At 43.3% G+C, this 14,142-nt stretch overlaps 2 protein-coding genes and 1 long non-coding RNA gene across 3 annotated transcripts in view; 1 reads left to right on the top strand and 2 right to left on the bottom strand.

Annotated features, from left to right (window-relative positions):
- The window catches only part of slc5a10 (solute carrier family 5 member 10), a 31,594-nt gene extending 23,012 nt beyond the window's left edge, over positions 1–8,582 (top strand). Inside the window, exons 10-15 of the mRNA XM_053615584.1 lie at positions 2,873–2,980; positions 3,092–3,242; positions 3,363–3,531; positions 7,252–7,467; positions 7,926–8,016; positions 8,244–8,582. Of these exons, the coding sequence (XP_053471559.1) occupies positions 2,873–2,980; positions 3,092–3,242; positions 3,363–3,531; positions 7,252–7,467; positions 7,926–8,016; positions 8,244–8,440 (932 nt within the window). The 3' untranslated portion in view covers positions 8,441–8,582. The remainder of the gene's footprint in view (positions 1–2,872; positions 2,981–3,091; positions 3,243–3,362; positions 3,532–7,251; positions 7,468–7,925; positions 8,017–8,243) is intronic.
- Positions 5,012–8,247, bottom strand: LOC128602058 (uncharacterized). The gene is made up of 2 exons (XR_008384794.1): positions 7,940–8,247; positions 5,012–6,802 (listed from the first exon to the last, which is right to left on the bottom strand). It is a non-coding gene; the product is annotated as an uncharacterized LOC128602058 (long non-coding RNA).
- A 2,633-nt stretch (positions 8,583–11,215) lies between the features above and the next one.
- Positions 11,216–14,142, bottom strand: part of grapb (GRB2 related adaptor protein b) — a 3,983-nt gene continuing 1,056 nt past the window's right edge. The window contains exons 3-5 of the mRNA XM_053615580.1: positions 13,686–13,805; positions 11,732–11,900; positions 11,216–11,519 (exon numbers count right to left, since the gene is read on the bottom strand). Of these exons, the coding sequence (XP_053471555.1) occupies positions 11,340–11,519; positions 11,732–11,900; positions 13,686–13,805 (469 nt within the window). The 3' untranslated portion in view covers positions 11,216–11,339. The remainder of the gene's footprint in view (positions 11,520–11,731; positions 11,901–13,685; positions 13,806–14,142) is intronic.

Here is a 14,142-nt window from a genome sequence, read left to right as displayed (position 1 = left end):
CGTTTCTGCTCCACATGTTCACTCTGGAAGAGGAAGAGGAGAGGCCGCGTCCCAAACGCCTTCCTACCGGACACGGAGTGGCTTTATTACACTCCCTCCGCTAATAAACACCGACTCTCTCTCTCTCACACACACACACACCCACACACACACACACCGGGTTCTGTACAGCTCTGTTCCTGAACACGATGACGCGGCGCTGAATGTTGGCACGCGCGGGCGCACGCAGGGCGGAGCAGTGTCCTTATTGGTCAAAAAAGGGAAACGGACAACTTTCACTTCCTCTCTCTCTCTCTCTCTCTCTCTCTCTCTCTCTCACACACACACACACTGTTCACACGCTAAAGTTACAGGCTGAGGCAAAATAAATAAAAACTTTCATACATTAAGGCGTAATTACACGATTCATGAATATATATATATACAGGCTATATAATAAAAAAACATGAAACTAGAGGAGTAAACTTCCTGACATGTCCCTAATTCTTTCTGTCTGTCTCTCTGACTCTGTCTGTCTTTCTTTCTACCTATCTGTCTTTGTCTGTCTCTGTCTTTCTGTCTGTCTATCGGTCTCTCTGCCTTTCTGTCTGTCTGTCTCTCTGTCTTTCTGTCTGTCTATCGGTCTCTCTGCTTTTCTGTCCGTCTGTCTCTCTGTCTTTCTTTATATCTGTCTATCTGTCTCTCTCTGTCTTTCTTTCTATTTGTCTCTTTCTTTTTGTCTGTCTCTGTCTTTCTTTCTGTCTGTCTCTCTGCCTTTCTGTCTGTCTGTCTGTCTTTCTTTCTCTGTCTGTCTATCTGTCTGTCTCTGCCTTTCTGTCTCTCTGTCTTTCTGTCTGTCTGTCTTTCTTTCTCTGTCTCTCTGTCTTTCTGTCTCTCTGTCTCTCTGCCTTTCTGTCTGTCTCTCTGCCTTTCTGTCTGTCTGTCTTACTGTCTCTCTGTCTTTCTGTCTGTCTCTCTGCCTTTCTGTCTGTCTGTCTTACTGTCTCTCTGTCTTTCTGTCTGTCTCTCTGCCTTTCTGTCTGTCTCTCTGCCTTTCTGTCTGTCTCTCTGCCTTTCTGTCTGTCTGTCTTACTGTCTCTCTGTCTTTCTTACTGTCTCTCTGCCTTTCTGTCTGTCTCTCTGCCTTTCTGTCTGTCTGTCTTACTGTCTCTCTGTCTTTCTGTCTGTCTCTCTGTCTTTCTCTCTGCCTTTCTGTCTGTCTGTCTGTCTTTCTTTGTCTGTCTCTCTGTCTTTCTGTCTGTCTCTTTCTTTCTGTCTGTCTGTCTCTGTCTTTCTTAGCGAGAGGACTAACATGTTTTGTCCCTCACTCGTTCATTCACTTCCTTTCTTTCAGACATTAAACTCTCCTGTTCAGTAAAGATCTTGTGTTAATGTTTTTGTCACCAGTTCTTGATCTCTCTGGAGATTCTGTTCTAACGAGTGAGCTTCAGTTTTTCAGTGTGTTATATTTTCTTTAAACCAAAAAAACACTCCCCGGTCTCCAAACTCATCACTTATTAAAGTCATGGTGTGGATATTTAGTGCGTGTTTCGTAATATTTCTGCGTAAAATGAAATTTCCTGAACGCTTTGATACAGTCTGTGTGTTAAGGGGGAGGATGGGGGGGGGGGGAATCCCAGAAATGACTTGAGGGCTAAATAAACCATTAGTTTCTCTTTACTTTTCTACAACAAGACAAAACAAGTTGCTGATGTTTAATCCAGTTTCATGACCTCACCCTGAGGCTGAAGCACAAACCCCTACTTCCTGCCTAAAGAAGCTCCCTATAGGGCACAGACGCCATTGCTTCACTTACTACATAGTGTGCGTTGATAATACGTCGGAAGGAATTCGGGATTTGGCCTGATGGGCTTCTCCTTCTTTATCCATGTGAAGAAAACGAGGATTTAAATGTCAAATACGTCTGCTGATCATATATCATGTAAATAACTGAATAACTCAAGCTTGAAGAGTTTCACAGAGTGAATGTGTAATGAAAATTAAATGAATGACCGTCTTACTCGTTATTGACTTTATTTACCGTTCAATTAAAAAAAAAAAAAAGGTTTATTTATTATTAATACTTTAATAAAGTAGTGTGTGAATGTTTTCACGGTGAAACCGAACTACGAGTTCCTGGCGGAAAATTGACAGAAGTTTCCGTGTGGATAAACACCTCGTGTTTCCCGTCAGATCTGATTTACATGTAGGCACGCCTACAAACGTCCATAAAAGGCAATGCTCCCAGAGAGCTCACAGAAAATGACTAAGCATAGTAAAGGGGGAGGCCTGGGTGGGCCCATTCGGGGGTGCTTGGGAGGCCTGGGTGGGCTCATTCGGAGGTGCTTGGGAGGCCTGGGTGGGCCCATTCGGGGTGCTTGGGAGGCCTGGGTGGGCTCATTCGGAGGTGCTTGGGAGGCCTGGGTGGGCCCATTCGGAGGTGCTTGGGAGGCCTGGGTGGGCCCATTCGGGGGTGCTTGGGAGGCCTGGGTGGGCCCGTTCGGAGGTGCTTGGCAGGCCTGGGTGGGCCCATTCAGAGGTGCTTGGGAGGCCTGGGTGGGCGTAATTTGAGGTGCTTTTGTAGCTAGGGGTTACATCGCGGTCTCGTTAATGTTATTTACAACAACAAAAAATATTCTCAAATACCAAAATAAGACAATTATTTTAAGGTCAATGTAACCAAAAATGAATCTGTTAAATCCGGCAATTGCAGCATCTCATCTAGTATAGATACAGTACATACATAACCCCTCTTCTTTTTAGAGGGTGTCATTACTTTTGTAATTGAACAGCAAGGCTTATTCGTCTTCATTTACAGAGTTGCTTTTGATGTCCGTTAAATTGGTGTTGTGTGTGTGTGTGTGTGTGTGTGTGTGTGTGTGTAAATTTCCAGATTCAGTGGGCTGTGTGGATCCTGAGGAATGTAGGAAGGTGTGTGGAGCAGAGGTCGGCTGTTCCAACATCGCTTTTCCCAAACTGGTCATCGAGCTCATGCCTAGCGGTAATACCACGTGTTTGTTTTTTCCAATTTTCCAATAACAACACCGCCATTATCCCCCCCCTCCCTCCCCCGCCCGAGTGAATAATCCCTCTGGTTGTGTTTGTGCTTTAGGTCTGCGCGGTTTAATGATCGCGGTCATGATGGCCGCCCTGATGTCCTCGCTGACCTCCATCTTTAACAGCAGCAGCACTCTGTTCACCATGGACATCTGGAAGAAGTATCGCAGAGGAGCCAGCGAGAAGGAGCTGCTGCTAGTCGGCAGGTTTGGAAAAGAAACACTCGTTTTCCTCTTAAAACTATTTATCCCACTGAATTCTCGGTTCTGATCGGCGCTGCGAGGTCTATAACGCATGTTTATATCCACGCGCTCGTCGACTCGCAGGATCGTCACGGTGATCCTCGTCGTCATCAGCGTGGTTTGGATCCCGATCCTCCAGAGCGCCAACAGCGGACAGCTCTACGTTTACATCCAATCGGTGACCAGCTACCTGGCACCTCCCATCACTGCCATATTCATCATGGCAGTGTTCTGGAAAAGAACCAACGAGGCGGTACGTATGCACTCCTCAACACTGTCCAGCGGAACCCGAGCCCTGTGGCACAGGATTCTACAACCCCAATTCCAAAAGAGTTGGGACGCTGTGTAAAACCTAAATAAAACACAGAACGCCACGTTTCGCGAAGCTCACAAACCCATACGTTATTCACAATGGAACATTTTTACATACGGTGTTTAACAAACAGTTTAAGGTGAGTTCATTTGCTTGATGGTTTGTTTTTGTTTGTTTTATTAACACGAAGAAAAAAAGAGTAGCTGCTGAAGGAACGAGTGTTTATAGCTGCAGTAACGTAACCGAGAACACGACCTAAATCCCTTTCACGTTCCTGTTCTTCCGTTATAGCAGCTATAAACACTCATTCCTTCACCATTCTCTCTCTCTATTCTCTCTCTTTATTCTCTCTCTTTATTCTCTCTCTTTATTCTCTCTCTTTATTCTCTCTTTATTCTCTCTCTTTATTCTCTCTCTTTATTCTCTCTCTTTATTCTCTCCCTTTATTCTCTCTCTATTCTCTCTCTATTCTCTCTCTTTATTCTCTCTCTTTATTTTCTCTCTCATTCTCTCTCTTTATTCTCTCTCTTTATTCTCTCTCTCATTCTCTCCCTTTATTCCCTCTCTTTATTCTCTCTCTTTATTCCCTCTCTTTATTCTCTCTCTCATTCTCTCTCTCTCATTCTCTCCCTTTATTCTCTCTCTCTCTCTATTCGCTCTCTGTATTCTCTCATTCTCTCTCATTCTCTCCCTTTATTCTCTCTGTCTATTCCCTTTCTTTATTCTCTCTGTTTATTCTCTCTCTTTATTATCTCTCTCTATTCCCTCTCCCTTTATTCTCTCTTTATTCTCTCTCTCTCATTCTCTCTCTCTTTATTCTCTCTCTCTCATTCTCTCTCTTTATTCTCTCTCTCTATTCTCTCCCTTTATTCTCTCTCTCATTCTCTCTCTCTTTATTCTCTCTCTCTCATTCTCTATCTTTATTCTCTCTCTCATTCTATATCTTTATTCTCTCTCTCATTCTCTATCTTTATTCTCTCTCTCTATTCTCTCCCTTTATTCTCTCTCTCATTCTCTCTCTTTATTCTCTCTCTTTATTCTCTCTCTCATTCTCTCTCTTTATTCTCTCTCTCTCATTCTCTCCCTTTATTCTCTCTCTCTCATTCTCTCCCTTTATTCTCTCTCTATTCTCTCTCTCTTTATTCTCTCTCTTTATTCTCTCTCTCATTCTCTCCCTTTATTCTCTCTCTATTCTCTCTCTCTTTATTCTCTCTCTCATTCTCTCCCTTTATTCTCTCTCTCATTCTCTCCCTTTATTCTCTCTCTCATTCTCTCCCTTTATTCTCTCTCTATTCTCTCTCTCTCTCTCTCTCTCTCATTCTCTCCCTTTATTCCCTCTCTATTCTCTCTCTCTTTATTCTCTCTCTCTCTCTCTCTCTCTCATTCTCTCCCTTTATTCTCTCTCTATTCTCTCTCTCTCTCTCTCTCTCTCTCTCTCTCATTCTCTCCCTTTATTCCCTCTCTATTCTCTCTCTCTTTATTCTCTCTCTCTCTCTCATTCTCTCCCTTTATTCCCTCTCTATTCTCTCTCTCTTTATTCTCTCTCTCTCTCTCTCTCTCTCTCTCATTCTCTCCCTTTATTCTCTCTCTATTTTCTCTCTCTCATTCCCTCCCGTTATTCTCTCTGCTTATTCTCTCCCTTTATTCGGATAAAAAAAAAAAATACTCGTTAATAACGTAAAAATCGTAATCGTTGGCAAGTCGCTGCGGTGTAAGAGGAATAAAACGCTTCGTGGCGGCGTGTCATCGGCGTGGGAACAGTAACTCCACTTCATCAAACCAAACCGTCATTGATTATTAATAATCATTGTTTTGTTTTTGTTGTTTTTTTTTAAATTAGTTTGTGGTGTAGTTTGTCATTTTTGTGGGCGTGGCTTGTCCAGAATCTTTTCCCATTCTGATGAGAAACAGTGGTAGCTATAGTCAGCTTCTAAAGCTAACAAACGTAAACGCCGGTTGTTTGAGTTACACGGCTTCATGCTAGCTTCGTTCTCAAAGCCAACTAGCTATACTCGCTACGTACACGCTCACCACGAGGCACCGACTAATCCCTGCCGCTTCGTTTTTCTTTTTTTTTCTGCCTCGTTCACTGCGACTCTGTCCTCTCTCTCAGCTGACTAACTGGAATGTCTGGATCATTCGTCAGCGTGCAGCAAACTGATGAGGAAGCACATGTTACAAGGCTCTTTGTGTGTTCGCGTCTGGCGTGTAAATAAGAGGAACAGATTCCAATGAGTCAACTCGCAGCCCCGCCCACTAACACCTTAAGCAAACGGCAGATCACGGTTCCTTACGTGGGAACGAATGACATCCTTGTCATCTTCACGTCGCTTTCAGTGAAACGAGACACCATGAGAAAAACGCACGGCGTGTCAAGCGCATCACCGTAATTAACGACATTAAAGACGTGTGATCGAATGACGTCTGACCTTTCGCGAGGTGTTCATTTCAGGTCATTTTATATACGCGTTAGACTTGAGTCCAGCTTGTAGGATACAGGTCAGGGGTGGGTATTCAAATTTGAGCCGAGGTTTGCGGTTGACAGTTTATGTAAAGCACGTTGGAGACTCTGTAAATATTCGGCCGCTAGAGACGTCTAGCGCAAGGCACATGTTAGCAAAACAAACACACTCAATAATATTAATAATAATAATCAGAACGCCCTGACGTCTTTTACTCCTCTCGTACCACAGCGACTTGCTGAAGGCTCCAATTTGATTCTATTTCCTAAAGAACACTCACTACTTCATACTTTTTATATGTTTAGAGCTACATTTAACGTCGCGGAACATCCATGAAACAAGTTCATGTCCTCACGTACGTTATAGCAGCTAGAGTATAAACTTCATGGGAAGGGGGGCGGCGGGGGGGGGGGGGTAGACGACGACGACGACACAGAGCGTCCACATCCAAGTGAATCAGAGAGCGATATAGAAGTGATTTACCTCTTATATTTTCCTAAAAGCGTATAAAACGTGGACGTTTATGCACGAAAGCATCCTGTGATGTCATATCCTGGCGTATGAAAATAAAGGTAAAAAAAAAAAAGCATCAAAAATCATTTCCTCTCTCATCCGATGTCCTTCCCGAAAGTTAACGAAGGCCTCTGAGGACTAGCTGACTGACGGCTCACGGCGGAGAACCTGTTCATCCAACTGAAAAACATGACGACATTCCAACACCTTTTACACCAGGGTGGGGCGTTGTCTTTCTAAAAAAACAAACAAACAAACCTTTCAGCATGGAATGCAGGATGCCCCCGAGCTACACAAGACACCAGCACCTCTCACTTCTTTGTCACTTTCTCAATTTCACAACCCAGCTGCGGAGAACGAACCCGGAGAACGGTGGTGTGAGGAACATTCCTAGTATAAGAGTTCCTAGTACAAGTTTATCCTACGTACATGTTATGATCAGTTGTGTGGCCACGCCCCCTACAACGACCGCTTATAATGAATGTTTTAGTGGAAAAATTGACCCTGTGCAGTTGAGGACCTTGGATACGTTTTGGGATTTTATCGGATTTCCAACCAAAGCAGTGCTAAACAGCTGCAGATCGAACTGTTTCTCAACTTATAGCTACTTATGCAAAAATTCAACAACAAACCCTGAATATTTAGGAGTGTACTAGGTTAGATTTGTTAAACGTTTTGCGTTTAGGGAGCGTTCTGGGGTCTGATGGTGGGTCTGACTGTCGGAGTCACGCGGATGGTTCTGGAATTTGCCTTCCCGCCCCCTCGCTGTGGCGTCTTCGACCCTGCGCCGCCGGTCCTGCGGAGCGTGCACTATCTGCACTTCGCCATCATCCTCTGCGCCATCACCGTCGTCGTCACCGTCACCATGAGCCTTCTCACGCCGGCACCCTCCGAGGAACAGGTACGCATTTTCTAAATTACATGTAATACAATATAGACGTCAGACATCGCCATGAAGTTACGTTATCACGAGCGCCCCCTTGTGGAGAAGCTACTTCTTGCTAAGCGAGTTAGTTAGTCAGCTATAAACAGTCCTGACGACAAAAAAAAAAAAGCAGCTTGTTACATTACTCAGAAACCCTGTTCGTTGCGGAAACAAAGCTCTGACACTGGAGACTCCTTCCGTAAATGTTCCCCTTGCATTGGGAACAAAGAAAAAACTTATATCAACCATATCAACGATTAGACATTTTAAAAAAAAATACATTTACGTGGTCCGTGCATTGTTACTATAGAAACGATAACGCGTTCGAGTTTTTGGCCAATCAGTGCTGTGTGTGATGCGTGCATGCTAATGAGGTTAAAGTGTTGTGTGTGTGTGTGTGTGTGTGTGTGTGTATGTGTATTATTGTGTTGTAGATTCATAACCTCACCTGGTGGACCCTCAGGCGCAACGTTGACAGGGATATACCGCTACAGAAAGTATCAACGCTGACTCGGAGAACAGAAGGTAACTCACACACACACACTCACACACACACACACACGTGTATATACACACAACATCAGGAGGATCCCAAAGAACTGTTTTTAGTTTCCAAAATAATTCAACGCGTTCGTGTCTCCTTTCTTTCCACCCCAAACAGAAAGCAATACACGAAAGTGCTATTTTGCAACACAACGGTTTCTCTCTCTCTCTCTCTCTCTCTCTCTCTCTCTCTCTTCTCATTTTTTAAGGTTGCGAACCCGTGCGCAGAGGGAAGTGCGTGCGCACCGCCGGCTTTTGTAGTCCTCGGCCTGGCCGTGGAGCTCCCGGGACTCCGCCTCCCGTGATCCGGAGCATGAGGGAAGACCCGTTTTGGTCACGCTTCTGCTGCGTCAATGCTGTTATTCTCATGTGTGTTAATATATTCCTTTATGCTTACTATGCATAACACACCTACACACACGCCAACACACGCACACACACACACACACACACACGTTTATAAGATTAAACGGTCAGCTTTATGGTTTGCATCATTTTAAATACATGCTTTTATATAACTGGATTCAGAAATATAGAAAATTCACAAACTTTCAAGCAGCACTGTGTATATATTTCTGTATACAGTCAGATATGTGAGGAATAAAACACTTGGGGGTGTGTAGTTATGGGATAATAATCACCCATGGGGCGGTGTGATCGAGTGTGTAGTGGATTTACTGTAAGGGCAACAACTTCTAACGTACTAAATAAAACAGCTCGTTGTACTTTTATTCATTTATAGTTATATTCGACGTCGAGGAATGTCCGCAAAACGAGTTCTTACTTACGCCGTAGCATAAGTTTCATCACCGGTTTCTCTCGTAAAAAAAAAACAACAACAAAACAAAACAAAACACCTTTTTCTTTTTCTGGTAAACCAGAAAGTCACAACAAAAGCTCTGACACTGGAGACTCCTTCCGTAAAACGTTAAATAAACATCGCATTACGTTAAAAATATATTTAAAAAATCAACGTATGGATGATTAAGAACTTCAGATATTTAGCTGTTGCTATAGAAACGATAACGTATTAGAACCGTGTTTAGCCTTCTAACCAATCGGGGGTGGGGGGGAGGGGGAATATATATATATATATTGGGCGGCTGAATCCGTGGAAAACGTTACGCACTCGCTGGAACTGGAAATGCGGATTTACTCTGGACCGCTAGCTTTCAATCAAAGCCTACAGGTTATAACACCACAATACCGAATTCTCGATTCTGATTGGTCGGAACAGACAGTAAAGGCTAGTAACAGTCTAGTAGGACTACTATGTAAATGAGAACAGCAACGAACAACATTAAAAGTAGCACAAATCGGATACAAAGTACACGTAGCGGTAGCGTCGTTCTTTAATCACGTCGAAGTTTTACGGATACACACCGTGAAACGTAACCGTAACCTGCAGCTATAAAAAAGTACGACGTGTCGTGCTCCAATAGCTAAAAAAAAAAAAATTTCTCCGTATGTATTTTGGTTACAGTAACTCCGCCGATTATTTTGCTGCTTTAATTCCGGACATAAATCACGGATTGTTTTCGAGCTTACGCGGAAAAATGATTTAAAAAAAACAAACAATTATTATACTTTCGAAACACATGCCGTGTTATGAGTCAGTCGGTTTCAGTCGCTCTGAATTCCGAAAATCTGAGGTGTGATTTTTACTGCAAGCGATGAAGTCATCGAGGCAAGCCCGAACAAGGCCAATTACAAACAGCGAGGCTCTTACTTTATTTCACTTCTGTAATTCGCTTAAATCTTATCCACGTGGATTCGGCGGTCGCCAGGAGAATTGTTTTTCGTGATCAACGTGTGTTACGTTTCACTGCTGGACCTAAAAACAACGGCGTTTACGGCGAAACGTTTTAATCAACGGACACCATTTTCCCAATGTCGCGATTCCGCTTATTGTGATCGCTTATTGTGTTTTTGGTTGTGTTTCTTGGCATGGTCGTGCCTCTTGGTTATCCTCTCTCATTTCGATGGAAATGTGGGGGTGGGGAAAAAATGCAAGAAAAACAAACCAATTTAATAACCATTAGGCAGCACTCGGGTGTGTGGGCGTGTGGGCGTGCGGCGTCTGACCGGTGCCGTCACACAAATATGCGTCAGTTAATGACGGGTGGAGCCGCACGTGACTGACACTGTCATCTCTTTCCAAATACTGCTTCATGCCTGAGTGGGAATTCCGAAAAGTGATAACCGGAATTCCACTCCGGTCAACCTGAACGTCTTGAATGTGTAAACAATCAACTAAGAAGTGTTACAACTTGTCAGTAGAGTTCACGCGAATCCATTTTGAATTTTTTTCTTACTATTCGTGCTGGACGAGGTAACGGTTAAACAGTAAAACCGGTGAGATCCAATCCTGCTGCCCAAATATGAGAAACGTGAAGTGAAATATTTGTTTCTGCTTTTAAAAACGACACGGACCTCGCTGCCACCGTCCCGAGTGTATCCAGAGTGTTCACCGGAAATATGCAGCACAGACAAACAAACAAACAAACAAACAAACAAAAAACATTCGTTCATTCTTGTCATTTTTAAACTGAAAAGAAAAGACAATCATTAAAGCAAATACTGTATAAAGTGATATTTTGTGCAACTTGAAAACGATAAACTTTTGATGGTACGTTACAGTTATTTCACACGCACACACACACGCACACACACGGCTTCCTATCTTTTTATACAGGAAAAAATTTCTATATTCATTCAGATATCATACGTGGAGTATTTCATATTCGAGATTCTGCGCTAGTTCCAGGGTTAACGTTGGATGATACGTCACGTCTCTGAAATGAAATCGCCGCGAATAAGAAAAAGTCTCAGACGTTCGGATCTCGCCGTACGTACGACAACGGATACTGTTTATATTCTTCATAATAAAAGAATCGGGTGTAACTAACACGTATTTTTAACATTATAATGCATTCAAGCATTCTTAGAATCACTTACGGTATGAAAACACACTACTACTACTTTATAGCAACTAGCAGTGTTGTATATATATACATACACACTTTATAACAAAGGAAACTCGGTGTATAACATACAGGACGTCTGGCTTTACTTACGTACAGCTCGGATTATAATTATGCATATATAAATATAAAAGAATGCGTTATAATTAGGATGGAATATCGTTTGTACAGTATATACAGATATTCTTTGCTTGGCGATGCGATACGATTTGAACGCCAGTTAGAATCCATAATCATTACAAGGTCTTCTAAAATGTCTTCTGAAAAGATTTCACTAATAAATAAGCTCGAGGTTGGAGCTGAAATACACTTCAACACCCTTCAGTGGTGCACGGGCTGGACGTATTCGGGCGGGAACACGCCCACTTGACCCCGGCACCGCCCCTTCCAGCAACGAGCGTCCGAGCAGTCCAGAAGGTCGATGATGTCACCACGCAGGAAACGGAGCTGGGTCGCGTGAGGCGGCGTGAAGTCGAGGAGGGCGTGAGCGTGCCGTGGCCTCTGGAAGAGGGGGGGGGGGTAAAAAAAAGCACTTGACACTGGAGACTCCTTCCGTAAAAGACTCGTAAAAGACAGAAACCTGAAACATTTTAGATTTAGTGTTGCAAATTTGATTATAGGACTAGGTGCAGAAATATAATATGTATACATAAATATAGCAGGGAGAGTGTGTGTGTGTGTGTGTGTGTGTGTGTGTGTGTGTGTGTTCTCACAGCCAGCAGTCTCTCAGGCTTGCGTAAGAAGACGGTCCTCTCTTTGGCGATGCTGTTGATGCGGTAGAACTCCACCAGCTGGTTGAGCGAGGCGAAGACTTCGTCCCATATAAAGTAGCGCCTCAGCCTGTCCTTCAGGACCATAAAATGCTGCACGTGGTCCCCATAACTGCACAAATACACAACGTGTGTGTGTGTGTGTGTGTGTGTGTGGAGTGATGACAGCCGTCAAAAGAGGACTAGATATTTTCCGTCTCGTGTGGAATCTCGTGTCTGCTATGCGAAAACATCGCGCATCTCGCAGTTGCGAGTTTTTAACGTCACTCCATTGCAAACGTTTCGCTCACAGCTGCGGGTTATTTTCAAGGAACTGCGAAGTTTTTAAATCTTGAGATTTCAACGTAAGATGACGTAACTCGATATATATCGCGTATACTTGATCTCAAAATCGCGACTTTTTTTATCTTGCTTTAGTAAGGTGACATTTCACAGTCGCGATAAAATTCGTCGCTTATTTTCAAGTTGATTTCGCTAAATTGCACACATTTTTGTCTCGCAAATTGCGTGCTATTTTCACGCAGCTTTTTCAGACAAATTCTTAGTTACTTAGTCTTAGTTACTTATCTCACAACCTTTTGTGGACGCAAGCTCAACAGCACCACCGACAGGACGGAATAAAAAACACACACAGAATGGTATGATGATGCTTTTGTTTTTTGTTTTTTTACCAAAACCTTTCGTTTAGTTTTAATGAAAGAGTTACAACACAACATGACGTGTGTGTGTGTGTGTGTGTGTGTGTGTGTGTGTGTGTGTGTGTGTTTTCTTATTGCACATTAAGTGATAAAACGTGTAAAGTTTTCCTTAGAATTCTGTGCACATATCTAATAACACCCACACACACACCCACCCACACACACACACACACACACACACCCTTCTCCAGCAGGTTCTCTTTCATCAACTGCCAACCCAACCCAACCCAACCTCACCTGACATTCACTCTCCCTTTCTCTCTCTTTCTCTTTCACGCACACACACGGTTCATGCTCCTTGTTTGCACGCCATAAGGACCAGAATGAGGAACTGCCCCCGGGGTACGTGATAGGATTGTGTGTGTGTGTGTGTGTGTGTGTGTGTGAGAGAGAGAGAGAGAGAGAGAGAGAAGAGAGAGAGAGAGAGAGAGAAAGAGAGACACTGCCTTTTGTTACTTGTGATTTCATACCACAGATTAAGCTGTTAATCATTATATAATCCTCGCAGCATGAACCTCCAGAAGTTTCCGTCTCTTCCGATTACATCTACATCATCTACATCTGGAGAATCCCGCACCCGGGTCCGACTCGTTTAAATGTCCGCCTCGGCTCTAGCGCCGCATCTTTCTGTGACTCCAAACCAACCGGTTAAATATCAGGCACGTGTTAGCGCAGGAGTAGCGTCAGAGCTGCTGGATTCTGGATTCTGATTGGTCAGAAAGTGTCGAGTCATTTTCTACAACAACAGCTCCGACTCCGCTAAACAAATCGCGGGTTTATACGAACGTGCTCTTTGTAATATAGTACGAAAAAAAAATTGTTATTTAATATTGTTATTGCTTTCAGTTTTTGCACTTTTACGGAAGGAGTCTCCAGTGCCGGCGTTTTTTTTGTTTGTTTGTTTGTTTGTTTGTTTTGTTTTTGTACAGTAAAGGTACGTTTTGCACCACAGGAACATTTCATGGACTTTCCCGATAACAAGAATAGCTGCATTTATTTATTTTTGTCTTATTAACTTAAAGAATGTAAGTATAACTGCGCTATAATGTATGTAAGAACAGGAAGTAACATGTTTCGTGGATATTCCATAACATTAAATGTAGCTATAAATGGTTAAAAAACATACGCATTAAACTTTAGCTTACAGTTTGACGCGAAAAAAACAGAAACTGTGTGTGTGTGTGTGTGTGTGTGTGTACCTGACAGACACGGAGAATTCCCCTGGTGTGCTCTCGCTTTCTCGGATAAGGAACGCTCCGCTCTCCAGCGGCCGAAGTCGGCTCTCCGCGGCCAGGCGAGAAATTCCTCCCACAAACCACCTGCAAATAAAAAATGCTAGCGATCAGAACACCAGCACCGGGGAGTTATTACTGCCCCTAGTGGTCAAAAATGTGAATTGCAACAAACTACGCTGTAACGGAAGCCCACTGGGACAGGAATCGCGCTGCACCGTGCTCAGGAGCGGAGCAGCGTTTTGGACGGATATTCGTAGGGTGGCCAGGTTTGCGTATACGTCACGTATATTACAAAACTAGATTCAAAATCCTCTGCGCTGACCAAGATCACGTTTCATATCGGAATTAAACTCTACGTTTCTGTAACACGTAAGAGCAGGCGGAATGTCTACGATGTACAGAAGCATTTCCATTGTACACT

Source organism: Ictalurus furcatus, chromosome 26, assembly GCF_023375685.1.
Source record: "Ictalurus furcatus strain D&B chromosome 26, Billie_1.0, whole genome shotgun sequence".
NCBI classification, from domain to species: Eukaryota; Metazoa; Chordata; class Actinopteri; order Siluriformes; family Ictaluridae; genus Ictalurus; species Ictalurus furcatus.
Note: the sequence above shows the minus strand (reverse complement) of the source record. Positions and strands in the feature narration are given on the sequence as shown.